Source organism: Dermacentor variabilis, chromosome 2 (genome assembly GCF_050947875.1).
Source record: "Dermacentor variabilis isolate Ectoservices chromosome 2, ASM5094787v1, whole genome shotgun sequence".
NCBI classification, from domain to species: Eukaryota; Metazoa; Arthropoda; class Arachnida; order Ixodida; family Ixodidae; genus Dermacentor; species Dermacentor variabilis.
The window spans coordinates 7,600,361-7,619,058 of NC_134569.1; the positions used below are offsets into that span (position 1 = coordinate 7,600,361).

At 43.0% G+C, this 18,698-nt stretch overlaps 1 protein-coding gene across 6 annotated transcripts in view; it reads left to right on the plus strand.

Annotated features, from left to right (window-relative positions):
• The window catches only part of LOC142571328 (uncharacterized), a 150,749-nt gene extending 133,305 nt beyond the window's left edge, over positions 1 to 17,444 (plus strand). For 3 of the 6 annotated variants that reach the window (XM_075679597.1, XM_075679593.1, XM_075679598.1), the window contains 2 exons: positions 1,375 to 1,458; positions 16,041 to 17,444. In XM_075679597.1, the coding sequence (XP_075535712.1) occupies positions 1,375 to 1,458; positions 16,041 to 16,150 (194 nt within the window). In that variant the 3' untranslated portion in view covers positions 16,151 to 17,444. Of the gene's footprint in view, positions 1 to 1,374; positions 1,459 to 6,601; positions 7,538 to 14,976; positions 15,047 to 15,827; positions 15,978 to 16,040 lie in introns of those variants that run through there. The other 3 variants (XM_075679595.1, XM_075679594.1, XM_075679596.1) reach the window with 3 other exon arrangements.
• The last annotated feature ends 1,254 nt before the right edge of the window (positions 17,445 to 18,698 follow it).

The window sequence follows — 18,698 nt, forward strand, 5'->3', positions numbered from 1 at the left end:
GCACCTGTGGTCAGCTGCAGGCATAGCTAACGTGGATCTTGAGCACGCAGTGCGTGCCGCTCATTGCCTGATGCCTAGTCCTGCATAAGAAATTCCTTGAACATCACCGATGATCTGCTGTGAGATGTCATACGTGACTCGCGGCCATTCCTGGACAAGAATTCTAGCAGTTATTGTTAGCTGTTTGTCTCTGATGATGAATGAGTCTATTGATTGAATGGAGTCTGTTCTGTAGTTAACTGCATTGAAGAATCTTTTTTTCAATTCTCTACATCTCAAAGCCAGTCATCGACTTGTATTCCTGTTTTTATGGTAATTCAGACTTTAATATTTAACCGTGTCAGTGGGGGCTCCCTATTTGCTATATCCATATGTAACATTATCAAATGGACCAAGGAAGAAACAAAAAAATGTTCACTAAATCCACATTCCTGTATTTAGTGAAGAAATTAATTACCCTTGCTTGCATTTTGCATGAAATCAGCACAGAAAGTGAAATTTTTTTCATTTTGTGCAAACAGCAAGTGTCTACAACCTGTTAGGAGAATATGCAGAAAACTTCAGCAGTACATTGAGTACTTCACAACTTCACCATGTGGCAGTGATGGTGCAACATGTGTCTTATTCAAATAGACATGCATTTTGCTGCTGTGTGCAGCTTTCACCACAGGCCAGCAACTAACCATCGCATCACATTGTTCTCAGCAAGTTTGTTAGTAGCTTGTGCACTGCAATTTGCCATGTTTATTCTATCACACAACTCACACTTAATCAAAAACGTTCTGCTAGAACTTAGTTGTCTAATTATAGTAACAAGTTGCTCTAGCAGTCAAAAAGGAAGCCTCAACCGAGATGGTGATTCTGTGGAGCCTCTGAAACAACATTTTGTTGGCAGAACACAGCTGCAATGGCCAAGTTCACAAGCTGACACGTCGCTGCCGAGGTGGCTGTAGTTACTAGTACACACCCAAGGTCTGTCCCTATTATCGCACGCACTCCCGAGCCGTAACAATTGGCTATTGAGGGGAGCCGACTGACTAAGCAGTTTTTCAAAGTATTACAAATCTATGCAGCACCTGTTATTGCCCTATACTTATTTTTTCCTATATCTCTAATTCCCGAAGGGGCTTTTTTGTAGCTTTTTGTATTGTGGGCATTAGGCCTCATGGTGATGATACCATTCCTGGCTTTATCCTGTTGTAGCCGCTGGTTACACGAGGCCAGAAAAGAGGAGCACTGCAACAAGGTGCACCTTGGCCTTGTAGCCACTGAGCTGCTTTTCATTTTGGAATTGGTGGTGCTTGGCCTGTTGCATTGCAGCACTTTTCAAAACCTTTATGTTAGCATGTGCTAATGCCACCACTGGTGTTGCAGGGTCACTGTGGAAGCATTATGAGAAAGCAGCCATCAAGCTGGAGAACCTGCTCAGTCAGCTGGAAAGCTTTCTCTGCCATGGAGGTGAGAGGGCTTACTTGGCTCCACTGTTCAAAACAACTTGCTGCATACTATGGCATTGCAGTGGAAGAGAACACTTATACAGATTTAACTGATTGAATTAACGGGGGTGTCACTCTCTTAGCCTTACACATTTATCCAACCTTCTGCACCATCCTGCATCGGGTGCTACGCAGTATGGGACTTGCACCATAAATAATTGATTTCACCATGATTCCCCAATAACAAAATTCCAGGCCAAGTAATATTTTAGTTTTGTTGCGATAGCAATTATAGGGACACTCCAACTCAATTTTTGCCGTCATCGGCAGCATCAGTGTTTGCATCGCCGTGGGGATCTACATGTATTTAGGTATATGTATGCTATATGCTTATCCGTGCTGTATATGCTAGTTATGTTGCTAGACTATTCAATCACTGAAGTTGCTCATACTAGGTATTCTGTTCTTGACTAAATATTCCTCCGAATTTTGAGTATGGCAGCCCACAAACAAATGTCATGAAATATGACATTCACAGTGCATGCCTTTGTCTTTTCTCAAACCATTAAATAAGTGCAGAACAATAGCAGTGCTCAAGCCTGAAAGTGATGTAATTTCACTGGCGTGGTTCCTTACAGGCAGCATAGTGGTGCTTGTTTGATGTCATTACAGACCTCACATGGTGTGTAAAAGCTTTTAAAGGTGCCAGAAATTTTGGCACAGCTGTGTACTCACGTTTGTGTTAGTCGGACCTGGGTATAGTTAGAACACAGTCTGAGAAATTTTATTTATTTATTTATTTATTTATTTATTTATGAATACTACAATCCCTATTTGGTATCTTAGAAGGGTGGGAATCAGCAGGTACAAGATCTTCCCAAAAATATATACAACTAATGCAAACATGTCACACTTTGTCTAATATGTACAACTTTTGTAGACTGAACATACTACAATTGAACCCCTTTATAAGAGACACAAACCGGGGAGCAGTTTGTTTGTTATATGAGAGGTCTCTTATAGCAAGGTACCAAGTTCTCATTTTCTAACCAGCCCTTATTTCAATATTGCCATCATACATTTAAAACAAGCACAAAAGAAGGCTATAACCTGTTGAAAAAGGTTTATTATTTGACATTTGTTGTTTCACTACGTTACTGGTGAAATAGTTCTCAAGCCTGGTTTGCTTCATGGCTGTATTGACAGTGTTCTTCAGCACAGCTTCTTCCAGCTTGGTGACAAGGTCAAGCATTCCTTCACGGTCACTGGTCCAAAGCTGTATGTGGTGACGAACTCAGCCAAGTACTGTCATGACTTCCCCCCAAAAGTTATTGGTGCTGCATAATCACTTTCATTGTCAGACACATCTGTAGCACTGTCTTCACTTTTCTCATTTTCGTGCACCATCCTCATTATGTTGTCATCATAGAGGTCTTCTGTAACAGCAAGATTGTCATCCGCTTCAACAAAGCCCTGAAATGTGCCCGACTCATTAAATTTACTCTGAATGATGGGCCAAGATTCTGGCTCCTCATTCACGTAATCGAAGTCTTCGTCTGCAATATCCTCGTGTGTATCTTCTTACTGCAGATTAAAACCCTCTTTACGGAAGCACCCTCTCACAGTGCTCTTCTTAATGTTGTTCCAGGAGCCAGTTAGCATTTCAGCTGCTGTCCTCAAGTTGATTGTTGTTTCTCGCTTCTGCAGCATGTCAAAAAGCAGCCGTTGAACCAGCCCTCCTCTGTACTTTGCTTTAACAGCTCTTATGACCCCTTGATCCAGAGGCTGTAGCAAGAATGTACAATAGCTCAGCTCAACAGCTTTCAGTGGCAGAGTTTTCATGTGTGCCGAACAGCTGTCTAGAAACATGAAAATTTTTCTGTTTTTCAATGCCATCTTCTGATCAAATCTAGACAGACATTTGTTAAAAATCTCAGCTGTCATCCACGAGGCCTTGTTTGCAGTGTACTCGACATTCATAGAGTAATTCTTTAGGCAGCATGGGTTTTTGGACCTGCCAATGATGAGAACTTTTTGTTTTTCAGTTCTGTTCATGTTAGTACAGGACATACTATCTTTGGGCTTTTTGCCTCCACTGCGATCTTGATTAGCAAGGGCAAATGTTCTTCCAGGGAGCATTTTGAAAAATATTGCCAACTCATCCAGGTTGAAGACGTCACAAGCTTTCCTTCCTCTCGGCAATGTTGGCAATGTCTCGTCTTTCCACTGCCTTACGGCATTTTCGTGGGCAGCTTTGCTTTCACCACAAGCAGCTTTGTAGCTGATTCCATGCCTACGCTTGAAGCGCTCAAACCATCCTTGACTGGCTTAAAACTCAATGCCAAAGCCAAATGCAAGCTGCCTGGCTCTGGCTTGAACCAAAGGTCTGCTGAGCAGTATGTTCTTGCTTTGTGCATCCTGTATATACAGAAGAAGCGCTTCTAAGGCAGGATGGGATGACTTACGCAGTTTTGATCTGCTTGCTCTGGTTGGAGCTTCTTTTAACAGCTTCTCTTGTCTGGTCCAAATCCTGCCAATTGTCTTTCTAGACAACCCAAATTTCCTAGCGGCGTCCGCTTGCTTCATTACACACTTTATATCCACAATGATGTCCAACTTTTTTGCGACAATCAGGAAAGTACAGCGCTTGACGGAGCTGTCTGCCATAATGACAGCCGGGCAACGACAGTGAGCAAAGACAACAGCACATGGAGAAAGAAAATTGGAACAGTAGGGCGATGGCGATTTGACTATACACTGTGGACTGGGTTGATCGGGTCCCCTGCGAGCTTGCCCGGCAAAGCCCAAGCAAAACTGAAACTAAGCATAATGCAACTAAATAAAAAAATATACAGGGATGTACGAATGGTGAAAATGATCAGTAAAATAAACAAGTTCTAGAAGCATAGCCTTTGAGATTTGTAGCTTGGACTGTCGTCATCTCTAACCACAACAGGCTTGTTTTCGTTTTGACTTGGTTATTGCCTCGCTTTCTGCTGATTCTTAGCTCGCTCAAGTGCCCGCACGTGCGGTCGGGCCCATGCCCTTGGCGTTAAGCTTGGAGTGCTTCTCTGTGGAGCATTCCCATTGCAGTGGCCATTGATCATTGTTTTTTTGCTGACTGATCCACTTTGCGCACGTCTGTCACTTCCTTTTGCTTCCACAGTGGATTTAACTGCAATCAGTAACCAACGGCACTGCATGTAAAGTTAAAATGTCTGTTACAAACGAGATTATTGACCAGTATTCACAGACAACTTGTTCTTTACAACCGATTGTCTTCTATATCCTGTGTCTCTTACAAAAGAGGTCCAATTAATGGAAGAGATAGGGCGGCCAACCATGGTGGGTGAATAGTGTCAATTATACCCAATTGTACGTTCTATTCGTGCCTCTTATAACGGGGTTAAACTGTATTAGGTAAACATGAACACTATGAAGACAATCTGACATTACATGACATATGCAACTCAACATTACAAATGCATAAAAATTGATCGAATAACTAAGATGACAACAAAAGAATATAGGCCCAAGTCATATCAGGAAACTCAACATGAACATAGACAAAGAAGGTTGCAGTACTTGCCGGTTTGTTAGTGAATTCCAATTCGTTACAATTCTTGGAAAAAAAAGTATGTAAAGCAATTATCACGAGTTGGGTAAGGTGTTCAGTTGTTCCATTGTCAGTCAATGTGTCAATTGAGTGCCATTGTGTCAATGTTCAGTTGTGCCATTGTCTCGGGCTGCAACCTTAGGAAAAGGAATAACAAAATACATTTCTATCTTAAAATGACCTGTTAATGCCTGATATAAGAATTGTAGACATGAGGAACGATTTCTTTTAGACAAAGCGTGTAAATTTGCCCTTGTTATTAGCTTGCTTACTGATGTGTCGTCATAACGATGGTAAACAAAGTGAACAAAGTTATCTTTTGAATTATTTTCAGCCTTTCAATATTAGTTATGGTGTATGGGTTCAAAATAAAGCTGCGTAGTCTAATGTGGGTAAAGTAATGAACGAGAAAAAAGAGGGTTAACCGAGGGGCCCGATTTTTATTAATCGCATCAAAAGAAGCCAACAAACAATGACACCAAGGGCAACACTGGGGAAATCGTACTGACTAATTGAAATGGACAAATTATAAATTAATGGAATTGAAAGTGGATGAAAAATTATTTTTCATCCGCTTTCAATTCCATTAATTTATAATTTGTTTATTTCAGTTAGTCAGTACAAGTAATTTCCCCTGTGTTGCCCTTGATGTCTTTGTTTGTTGGCTTCTTATAATATGGGTGAAGTAACAGATTTATATGCAAGGAGAGAAGCTGTTGGAGTAGAAGTTTAAGTGCTCTATGAAGAAAGAATAGCTTACAATATATGTTAGCTGTAACATGAACAATGTGTTTATTCCACCTAAGGTCCCCTGTTAACCAAAGTCCTAAGTATTTATATTCTGTCACTTTTGCCAGAAACAAGTTGTTGATGTTGTGCTGATAGAGCAGGAGAACTTTCTTGTAATTCTAATTTGTACTGCTTTTTCAAGATTTAAGGATACTTGCCATTTATCGCACCATTTATTGCTGTAAGAATAGTTGATCAGATACATCTGTAACCTAAGTGTACAGCATGCAGTCATTGACATATAGCCTAATTTTAACAGTTAGTCATCAGTGATATCGTTTGTGAATATAAGAAAGAACAGTGGGCTAACTGAGCCTTGTAGGATGCCTGAATGCACTGAAACCGTAGCCGAATTGTGCTCGTGAAAGGAAACAAATTGTTTCCGCTCAAGAATATATTCTGATATCCAGGATATTAGTTTTAAGTTTGCAGTTTAATTAAATCATTTTTTTTTGTAAGACTGTTTTGAAGGCTTTGTAGAAATCGAGAAAATTTGTGCCAGTTTGATTGCCATTGTTTATGGAAGTCCCAATGTCATGAATTATTTCAATTAATCGCATTTGTGTAGAAAAACTCCTGCGGAACCTGTGTTGATATTTGGCAAAAAAGTCATCCTCTTCAAAAAAGCTCCAAAATATACTTATGGATTATATGCTCCATCAGTATACAAGTGGTCGAAATTAATGAAATGGGACAATAGCTTTTAACACAGTGTTTTGTTCCACTTTTGTGAAATGTTTTCACCTTTGCTACTTTCCAGTCATTTTGGACTTGTCCTTCCTGCAATGACTTTGAAAAGAGGATGAAAAAGTATTTTGCTACGCATTCTGCATATCTTTTTAAACATTCACTAGGGATGTCAGCAAGGCCACATGCCTTCTTGACATCAAATTTTAGGAGCATATTAAGTATGCCTTGTTTGCTAATGATAACATGAGATATAGCTGGCAAACTGGATGTAAAATTTGGTAGTCTGTTGTCATTTTTAGTGAAAACAGATTGGAATTGATCATTAAAAGCACTGCCTATTTTTGAACAGTATTGTGTTGTACAGCCGTTGACATCAAAAATGTCCCAGCCATGTGGTGAAGGAACTATCGCCCGATGAAATTCTCCTGGGGAAGTGGAAATGGTGTTAGATAGGGATACACCACAGCAATGCTGTCTGTTGCGCACAACTTGACTCTGGGCTTGCATGGATAAAGTAGATCTTTTGTGTTTCAGCTTACTATCTTTTAATGAGCGTCATTTCTTTTTTAATCTTTTAAGTTTTCTTCTTAGCTGCAGTGTGGATTGAAATATCCAACAATTCTTACATTTCTATGTTCTTGCGATGATGGGGACAAAACGATCGACACATTTGCTAACAATGCCTTTAAAGCAACTCAAAAAAGAGTTTACGACAGCAGTGGAACTTAAAAAGGCATCAAAACTAAAAGACAGCATATCAATTATTGAAATATCTGCCCTAGAAAAGTGTGCAAAATGCGAATGCCTCGATTTTTATCTATGAACATGCCAGAGAGCGTTAGTAATATTATTTTGTGATCAGAAATACTGGGAAGAATGTCATAACGTGCATTGGAAACAGGAATACCGCTGATAAGAAATAAATCGAGTATCGATCCGACATGACCCTGTGTTTGAGTAAAATCATCTACAATTTGTGATAGATCAAACGCAAACACCAGATCAGCAATTGCATCCCTGGGCTGGCCATTTTGGTTCTTAATTGATAATGGTTGCCAGTCGATTCTCGGTACATTGATGTCCCCGGATAGAACAATGTCGCAGTGTTGCCCATAAGGCAAAACATCGATTACGATAGCAAATTAGTAGACAGCTGTACGAAGTAAGCGTGGTAAAGTTCTCTGACATGTAAACTTGTGCATATTGGCTTACCAACTAAATGAACAAGCATGGTATCATGCACACACAAGCAGACATGAACATGTCTCGCTTGATGACCGTGGAAACTGTCAAAACACTGGAGTGAGGAAGTGCGGCAGAAGCAGCGAGCAAATTGACCTTCATGCTGCCTTTTGCTTCATCATGGACTAAGCAGCAAGAGCCTAGCGCACACTAAGCTATCGGCACTCAGCGCAGTCTGTCCCCATTGCTGGTCGCTTTCGAGGTAGGGCCCGCACGTCCATACGCAGCAGCCACAGGAGTAGGGACCCCTCCCCTCGGTGCCTTGTGTGCAATGGAACACAGCACTTCCTCCCCGCTTTCCTCCCTTACTCACTAACCTGCGAGATTGAGCTGCCATCGCCAGCTCACCCTTGCATGCTTTCAATTACACATACAGCATACGGCACGTGGTGACAATGTGATCACCTTTGGACTTTATACGGAACATAACTGTGACGATGATGCCGACGGTGATGACAGAAATGCGCCTGGAGTGTCCATATAACTGCTATTGCAATAGTAATCCGGTCAGCTTGTTTTACGTGCATGTTCATATAGTTCTTCAATTCTAGAATAGTAGTGGGGTCAGGGAAGGCAGTCTGTACACCACTCCAATAATGTACTTAATGTTTCGGTGACAAGCTTTACAAAAAATGGACTCTACATCTAGGACATCCGACATTCTTAATATATCGAAAGAATTCCCGAAGAGAATGCATGCCCCCCCCCCCCTCCCGCTACATGGTCCCATGACCATTTCTTCGCATCATAAAGTGATCATAACTGCAAAAGCAGTATACGTGCTCACTAACCTGTGCCAAGAAACAGAACGGGTTTGTAGAATAAAAACAGGAACAGCGCAACACAGGACTCGCTCGTCCTGTGTTGCGCTGTTCCTGTTTTTATTCTAAAGATGAACCAACCAGCCCCATTGCACACACTGAGAACGGGTTTCGTAGCATTCTGCCGGCTTTGCTACAGCCCAGCACTGTGTTCAAATGCAGCACTAAACCTTGTCAACCTTTAACCGGATCTAACAATGTCTGATTATGGTAGTTACCCAACTCTAATGTGCATCATTCTTTTCCACGAAAAGTGGGCCGAAAATTGCCAGTGCAGTGCAATCGGATACAGACCCAAAACCGCCTTCACCGAGTTTGTGTGCTTTACCGCCTAGCACGGATGTATTGCGGCGAAGCTGCCTTAAAAAATAAAAAGAAGGAAAAGACATGCGGCACTTTTAGAAAATTGGCTGCCATTGCGCAACATGTATTTGACCCTTTGTCCATTTTTCTTGTTAAAAAAATCGGGAACGTGTTAGATTTCTCCTTTGTTTAAGAGCTTTAATGTAATTTCTATGTTAGTTTTCTACTTTAGACACATAAAAAGTGGGTGCACATTTGATTCAAGGGCCTGCTATAATTGCACAAATACTGCCAAATGAATTAAGCGGTGTGCTTTGCTGTTTTTTCTGCATCTTATTTAATTCGACTCGAATGAGTGTTACACTATGCTCCATCATTTGACCCGAATGATGTAGCACAGTGTAACACATCCTAATTAGCTGGATGAACACAATATGAATGCAAGCAGCACCAAGTACCAACAGCCCATAATTGGCAGTGCTATAGAAAAATTGTCATTTGGGGGTAGGGGGGGGGGGGGCTATTTTGTAAGGGTCCACCTAGTGGACTGTCCGTTTTGGCCACTGTTCATTGGATGCAGCTGTATGAGAGAGGAGGAGACGAGCGGCCTTAGCCAATGAGCAGTGGCCGAAATGGACAGTCGTCTAGGTGGACTTACAGAATACTCCCCCAGGTGCCTCCTGTTTGAGTCTTGGAGCATTTAATCTACCCCACACCATTTAACATTGTGAAAGAATACTGAGAGCAAATACTTTTAAGCATTTTAAGAGCTTTGAGAAAGAACTCTTGAAAGTGAGCACATGATTTAACCATAGGACATTATTGGTGGCATCACAGTGTACCTGCTAAGCACTCGACCAATGCTGCTACTATAGAATCCAGGGAAATATGCATTACATTGTAGACAGTGAGCATTTGCCAATATTCTCTCAATTGCTTTCACATTGTTGGTAGTTCAGGACTGCTTCTTGCATAGCGAAGGTCACAACCTGTACTGCTCTGCTTTCAAGACAGCGGCAGAGAATGGACAGGATTGACACTGAGTGGAGCACACAGCTGTTTTATTTTGTAAAAATGTGGTTGGAAAAGTTTTATTAGATTATCACATAGAAGAAGCCTCTTCATACTGCTCTGTTGGTGCAATTTGCTGGAATGTGGCATTCTGACTGTAAGCAAGCAGTAGCGCTTGGAGAGCATAACTATTCATATGACCAGGACTGAGATTTTCTAGGGATTCCTTCTGCTCGGTTCTATGCTACTCTTATCACTCACCATTCACGGTCAGCTTATCCCATTGATAACATGGGCGAAGCTCACTTTGACCACTTAAAAGCTTGAAAAGGATATATATATATATATATATATATATAGCATCGGCAAAGAAATCACTGACAAGCACAGCTCACTACCCCCACATCCCCACTAGTTGCAAGTATTTGCAGTACTGCATTTATGTACTGCCGACTCGATCCTGTTTCTTTCACTGCTTTTTTTTTTCTCACATATTCCCTAATGTTTTGAGTTGTGAAAGAATTGTGTGTCGTTCTGGAGGGATTTATTCTGCAACAAAGTCATTTCTTGGTATAAAACAAATACTTCAAGAGTTGTATTTTTAACATTCTATTATCCGTCTCACCAACTCCATGCAATGCAGCGAAAGGCTTAGCCAACCACAACCTCTGTGCAGCACCAACTGAATTGAAGCTTCATGGAAATATAGTTAAACCTCAATATAGTGAAGTCGGTAAAATAAGCACTTCGTTAAATCAAAATTTTGTTGCGTTGAAATGAGACTTTTTATGCAAAAAGTATTTGCCAGTGAACTTTTCTTACACTGAAGGGGCCGTAAAAATTTCACAATTATTGTGCAATCAGAAGAAAAAAAATAAAGAATTTCAGTGAGAAAGAAGATTTTAGAGTTTGAGAGTTGGTGACAAAGATACGGTTTCATGCCGTGTTGACAATACCTTCACGCAGCCGGTAGGAAACGAAGCCTGCGAAGCTTTCGTGTCCTCTGCCATGGTGGCTGATAATGTCACCCATAGTGGGAAGATGCTATCAGCGGACCAATCTCCAGACAGTTTGAACAATGCAGCATCGAAACCTGTCGGAAGCCGCAAATAATTAGCTTCACTTTAAAATCGCTTGAGAGTGAGGCAACAGGTGGCAACCTGTTGTCCACGGCCACTATGTTTGTTTGAAGTTGCAATATTGCATGCGTGTGTCATGTCTGAGAAATCGAGCCCGATCTGATATGGCATATGAAATTTCAGCAGCCATTATGTATCCTTTCTAGAATTGATTTTTGACCAAAAGGAGAAGCATTTGATACCACAGTTAGGAAACTGCATCAAGGTTCATAGTATTACCAGCCATATAAATTGCAGTAAACATTTGCTTAGTAACTAAATTATCAAGCATGGTGTCGTGAACACACAGACAAACATGAATGCATCTCACTCTATGACTGCAAACACTCGCTGCCACAACGCTAGCATGATGAGCGCAGGCTGAAGGGAGCAGACGCGCTTCCCTGCCTCTCGGATCAAAGCTTCTCCGAAATTAGAGATTGCGCAACCTCCAGCACTAAATGCACGGAAAGACAGCATACATGAAGCCAGCAGCCATCTTGGCTCGCTCAACCCTTGCAGATTAGCTCCAAGATAGGGTGCGTGGGCCCTATCTTGTGTATGCGCTCAGTTGCGATTTACAGCCGTGCATAGTCACAGCCAGCAGGCGCTCATCAGCAGGCGTGCCTAATTGCCCCCCCCCCCCCCCCCCCGGCATGTGCTTGATCACTTTTAGCGTGCGCTCACCCAAGGCTCCCCACATTACTGGCTCTGGCTGATAGGAACTGCACTGCACTGAGTTGCGGTACATGGATTCAGTGTTGATGGTCCTCTTAACTATGGGCAGCAAATGTAAAGAGCTAAATGTTGTTTTACAGGGTGTGGAGGATCATGTTTGCCAGCAAACAGTGGAACTTGGATTATACGTCCCCCGCTCATGCAGCAATTCACATTTTACGACGAATTGGTTTGGTCCTGGCAAAACCACCATAGTAGTAATGTATTAAAAACCTCGATAATACAATGCAATGCTAATCCGATCCCACCAGATGCGATGCCTCTTTGGTACCATCTGAGAAAAAAGAAAACCCTAAGCTCATGTTGGGCGGCATGTAAGCACATTGCAGCTGGCTGATAACAGGTCTGCAATGCCGTGTTTACTTGATTGTAACGCGAGCTCTTTTCATAATTTTCATTGCTTGAACTCAACTCTCGTGTTACATTCGAAAAATGGTAAAGTTCACCATTTTAAAACAAATGTCCTACCTAAATTCCACAGTTTTTAATGTTACGTTGGCAACCTGTACCTTTATGTCTTGATCCAATCCATAGAGAAGTCGACCGAAGTCAAAACTTGTTTTTTTGTTGGAATCGACACCATTTTTGCTGTACTTGTCTTACGGTTACGGTGCTGCAGTACCCTGTTATGGTGGCTAAAGGAGTAGGTGTGCTGATCGAGCGTAGTTCACCACTTCTCCGCATCATGGTGCAAAAATTGTGCTGCAGTCAGCAGAACAGTTCTCCTGTGTGCATTGTCATCCATACGCAACGAAGAGGATGTTTGACGTGTGTTTGAAAAGGGAAGACAGAATTCCTGTTTGAGGATATCGCTCCCGCTGATTTCAGCTATGATGTATGCTTCAAATATCATTTTGTAAAGTGTAAGGAAAGCTGTATGGGCAATTGTGCTAGTGTCAGAAAACACGAAGTGCTGGAACTATTTAGCTTCTATGCAAGAACCTCACGCTACAGCTTTAGCGGTTTTGAACGAGTGCGGAGTTATTTTGGAGCTTTAGGCTGTGAACCAGTGGGTAGTTTCTTCATAGATTTGGTGCAGCCAAGTATACTTGAATAAAATTAATAAGTTTTAATGTCCAGAAGCACACGGGCTAGCTATGAGAGATGCTGCAGTGGGGCATTCCATTCTGGAATACTTCTAGCTCCAACTGAGAGTTGTTAACGTGGGTCTAAACCTAAGTACACAGGCATTTTTGTTCTGACCCAATCAAAATGCGGCCGCCATGGCACATAAACGAATCCATGACCTCTTCATCAGCAAAACAGTAATAACCACCAAACCATCATGGCAGGTAAGAATACCATTTGGCGCAAGGATATTGCACTTTGTGCTGTATTTACAGCTTTTGTGTAATTAAGTCTTGTTGTTGTTGTTCACCTTTCCTAATGCTTAGTAATATATCCTTACAACCATTCACGCCGTAGCTGGCAATATTTCGTATATTTCAGCAACAAGTGAATGTACCTTTCCTGCAGAGTTATGGGGTGCAGCCGTCGGTTCCTAGCACAGAAATCACACGTTTCCAATTTAACTTTATTGAGCTTGATGCTAAAAACTAATTTTGCTCAGAGAAAATGGGGCAGCTGTGGAACCTTCCACTTCAAGATCCAGTGACTGAGCATGATGCAACACGCGCCCGATGGAAAGCTCCACAAGGCAGAAATCTTGACATTGTAATTTGCATAGGGTTCATTCGCAGCTTGTTGCTCTGATCTCCGATTATGATTTACTGCTCTTTACATTTGTTATAACATTGTCACAAGGATTAAAGCTCTGCCTTATGTAATGCCTCCAGGCCTTTAAGGTGAAAATAAATGAATGAAATGCATGCACCGACTGTAATATCTTTCTGAGGGTTTGTGGCCCTAACCACGTTGTGTGCTCACATCCCAAATAATGTTCACTCTTATTTTCAAGGGAATCATGTCATAGAGATGAGCAGAAGCACCAGACTTATTGCATCTCTGGTAAACTTTTCTTCGTCGACAACATGGTCGAAATAGCACTTGAAGAACTGTACCTAAAAGTGCCATTTGCCCACAATTGGTGTCCACTGCTGCTCTTGTCGGTGCTGAGAACAATGCTGCTTTAGGCCCTGGGGATTTGTAGTTCAGAGCGGAGAAATGAGTACGCTTGTTGATCTTCTCTGAAGCAGAAATTCAGCCACTACTTTGTGCGGACTCCAATTATTCGCCATTGGAGATGAGCTTTGCTAACCATGCCGCCCACCTTTTCATCGTAGAAGCTTCAACATATATTAGAAACTTGAAAACATGCAATAACAGAGACCTGTATCTCCTAATTGTACAAACTGAGGGCTACAGGTGACAGTTTTTCACTCTGCGTGCTTTATTTATTGGGTGCTGTCTGTCACGAGTTCCAGACGACATGCACCACTGAGAACCGTTGTGCCGAGTGCAGCGCCACTTGTGCGTCATGATGCAGAGAGAGGATGAACTGCAGATGGGTCAGTCGGCACACCTACTCCTTTAGCCACCATAACCTTGTGGCATTTCGTGCATCGACTCCACTTAATCGCGATGTTATGGAGATGTAGCACATTTTATATGTTGCCCACTTCAAGAGATGAGCAATTTTGATAGTCGAGAAGGAGGGAAATTCTGCCGTGGCTGTGTGGCTCAATGTAAATGATTCACGGATGGCAGGGCCAGTGGTCGGCCTTCTTTAAATGATGCGAGGCTGGTCGGAAGGGCTCTGTGGACTTCATAGTGGCCTGGTACTGTCTCCGAATGAAACGGTTGTGCAGCCTTTTAATAAGTACTTAATCTCAAACGAGCTGAGAGGTGACGTGATCTTGTGCAATCACTTACGGAGATGGATTCGCTTTCGCAACACTCGGCTTCTCCCGGCACCGAACTCTTCGAAGTATATAGCTGATAGTGCTCTTGGCATTGATAACGAGCTTGGCAAAGTCAGTTCCAAAAACACTGATCAAGTATCCTTTCGGTACCGAGTCACACGAAATTGTGAAACTAAAAAGGGATCCCCCAAGAATATTGCCCAAGGAAAGCTGTCTCCATTTCGGGCCTTGACGATACGGTGAGTGTAGAGAACTTGTTTCCAAATTGTCTGTTCGTTCCAACTTACGTGTCTGTTCCAACTTACGCGGACGTGTTGCGCAGCGTCGACAACATTTGGCAGTTTGTTTGTGTATGCGGCGATGTTGGCGACTTGCTGCCAAATGTTGCAGCTCTCGAGAGGAAAATGATGCATCGTGACTGGGCAAACATCTGGAAAAAGATCACTGATTTTTTTTAAAGGTGAGAATAAAGATTCATCCACACCTACTCCAATTAAATGCTTGGTTGTCATTTCTGAAAAAAAATAATTTAATCTACCTTCCTCGGAGCAGTGCAGGTTCATGCTGCGGGCTTATTCAGACGGTCTGTACTTGTTTTTTGGGCAAGACCAAGGGTCACTGCCTGTATTCTTAGTTTTTGTGATTATATAATGCCTTGATTATACAACGGTTTTGTATGGTCCTCTCAATGGTGTATAATCAGGGTTCCACTGTATGTGTTTGAGCTGACGATCATGAGTTACCTGTACTACTGCCACATATTGAAAATAATGACTGCCTTTGTTGTCCATTATTTGGTGAGCAAATGCTAGCATAAGTTCACACACAAAAACATACATAAAGCTCCTCGGCAGCTTGTCCTCAATTAAAGTTAATTCCACAGGTGATACTTTAAAAGGCACATGTGGAAGTTGTGGGAACTTGTATACTCGCAGCAGTACCTGACCACCATGTCAGCCATTACTGTCATGTAGTCTAGCGCACCGATGTATGCGTGCCCAGCTTCCAAAGGGCACCGAGCTCTGCGCTGCAAGAAACACGGCATTGCCTAAATTAACGAAGGGCAGGCTCATTTACCTGGGGAGGCACCCAGCGTTGTACAAATTCCCAGTGCCGAGTGCCATGGGAAGCATCAGGGGCAGAAACACAGGACCCACACATAGATGATGGAGTGCACCATAATCTCCACAGAGTGTGCCAAGAATTTATGCACTCTCTCTCTATATTTGCACATCCTTTAGGCTTGGCTTCGACTCTTCACAATCATTTGGAGCTAGGAGTAGGCATGAGTAAGTGTATAGAATTAACAGTTTACTTACTTCTTTCTTTTTGATGAGTGTTTGCTTTGAATTTTGCCAGTGATAGCCCTTTGTCAGATGGTGTTTCGTTGAGCTATCTACTGCTACATGTATCAGACTTCCTACAATGTGTATTTTGTTGCTGTATCTATGCAGAACCGGCAATGCAAGGGGCAATTGTTCAGGCACTTTTGCTGCTGCCTGGCCTTAAAGGCAGTCGCAGTGCTGGGGCCCTGATTCACTGGCAGCAGCAGCAACCATCTTAAGCTTGTATATGCGGCAGGCTTCACAAAGCCGGTGATTTGTTGCCATTAATGTGTGGTGCACAAGAAAAACAAATAAAAAATGGCTGCAACCTGAGTAAACCACGTAAGTGAATATGGTGGCATCCACAAGGCAAGACTGCTGCTGAGGGTCTGTCTTGAAGCGTATGGCTGGCATCTGTGCACCTTGCCTAGGTGGCAATATGCCAAGAAGGAAATGTGCAAATTGCCATCTTTTGAACGGCATCTGCACGTGCAACTGGAACTGCACTGTGTTCCTGGAAAGGCCTCCAAACCCTAGTTTTCAGTTTCAGGCTGCCACTAACAAGGGGCACTCTGTGCTCTTTGAACGTGTATATATATATTGGTGCATGAAATAAAGAGTGGGGACATGCAGGTGCACTTGCTCCTGTATGTACGGGCCCCGAAATGTGCGGACTTCTTTACATGTTCTTGCCCAATGCTACATCTCTCGCTTTATACTACACGTTTGCTCATTTCACCTAGCACTTTGTGCATCTGAACAAGCTCTGCGAGTTGTACTTGAAAAGGTATGTCCAGCAGTCCGACAAAACTGTTAATGTGTGCTACGCTAAGTTGTGCTGGCTTTTAAAGTGCTGCACCCACCTGAGGTTAGAACAGGGGCTAGTACGTGACAGCTTCATTGTTAGTCTTCATCACACCCATCTCCCAGCCCTGCTAGGAATGTGGAGCTGACACTCGAAGAAGCATAGGTGCAGGCACACGAGTCTGCACTGATTCTGCACTGACTACTGCCCCATTACCGCAAGGCTGTGCCCACTTCAGAATGCAATCGTGCTGTCAGCATGTAAACTCTGTGGCCACTTTGCCTCGTCTGCCAACACAGTGCCCGGCGTCCAACTTGCTCTGCAACTTTTGAAGGAAGGGGCACTTCGTAGAAGCTCATGAAAGTGTTGGGTTGGTGCTGTCCAGCTGCACATTGTCTAGACACCAGCCAAAGCAATATTCTTGGAAGTCAATGTGGAAAATTGTGCAACACATTTTGAGGTTGACTCCAAAGCAGTGGTGCTGGCTTTCCCGAGGGGCCTCCCCATGCTTCCAGCCAAGCTCTTGAAGGTTGAATACACTCTGTAAAGAACTCGAAGGCCAACCACTGCATGTACTCGGCTCCTACTTGGGACATCTTCCTTGGCAATGGAAGATGAGCCTGCCAGTGGCTCTGTCGTTTAATCCCTGTCTGTGCCTCTTCTGGGACTGTCCTCAGTCCTCAGTGTTGTGAGATATTTGGGTAGAGTAAAATACCCTGAGACACCATTTCACGCCAGACTTGTTTGTAGACTTGGCATCATCAAGGAAAAATACCAGATTCACCTGAAATTGGACACCCTGTCATACACTCTCAATGTACCTTGTGAGATCCTGCTCATGAAATCCTGAAATGGACAAGCTTGAGGGCATGGCTTGTCACATTGGCAGGCCAACGCTGTACTTGTCCCCACATCACCAGGATACTACTGTATCTGTGTTGACTTGATATGGCTAAACCAGGAGATGCTATGAGAACGCTGCATCCTTCAGTTGAGCATGTCATGTGCCTGCTTGAAAACACAGCAGTATTCCTGAAACTGGTGGCCACCAGGCGAAACTGTCTGCCTGGCAGGACTGACTAGCAGGAACTGACAACTTTCATAGTATCCCCATTTGACTGGTAGTGCTCCTGAATATTTCTAGAAGCAGATGGCCACAATCTCTAAAAGGCAAGAAGGGGTCATGAACATATTTGATGACATACTAGTCTTAGGATACACTTGCCAATATCCTGTTTTGCCAGATGCAAGGTCACACTGAATCAGCACAAATGCCTGTTTGGTGTGACTGAAGTATCTTTCTCTGGCACCATCAATTCTGCAGAAGGCATCAGGCGAGATTGGGTGAAGTCAAGGCCATCAAGACTATGGAAGCACCAAAAGACATTGCAGTAGTAGAACAGCTGCACCATAGAGTTTCTAAATAAATACCCTGGAGGGAAATGTGGCACTAGTGTCTACGGGGGCTCTCATTAGCATTGCCTCAACCTAGGGTGCTATTCTGGACATTCCGCCATTTTATTCGATGCATGACGTAGACACGACGCGAATAAAATGGCGCTGATGGCCCCATTTTGCTTTCATAACGTGACGCCAACTTCACGTTTTGTCTAAGAAACTGAAATGAAGGCGCTGAACGTAAGGTTCTCGGTAAGGCAAAACAGTTTTCCTCCACAGTAAAAATAAAGCAGCTAGCTCAAAGCGCGTAATTTTTCCGTCGATAACGCTTCTCGCTTTCGTCGTCTGCTTCAATAGCTAGGATGCGCGTCCCCGGGAAATGGAATGAGTCATCGTATGTTGGCGCCAATACGCTTGTTTTCTTCCTTGAGACAACATATGCGACCTACCAGAGGTGATGCGCGCATGTTCTAGGCCACGTTATCGGTATCTCGTGAAACAAATGACTCAGCCCGACTCGGCTGGCTGAGGAACGGCCGAATATCACCGATAGCGTTGCGGGCGCCAGAGATATCCACTAGCGC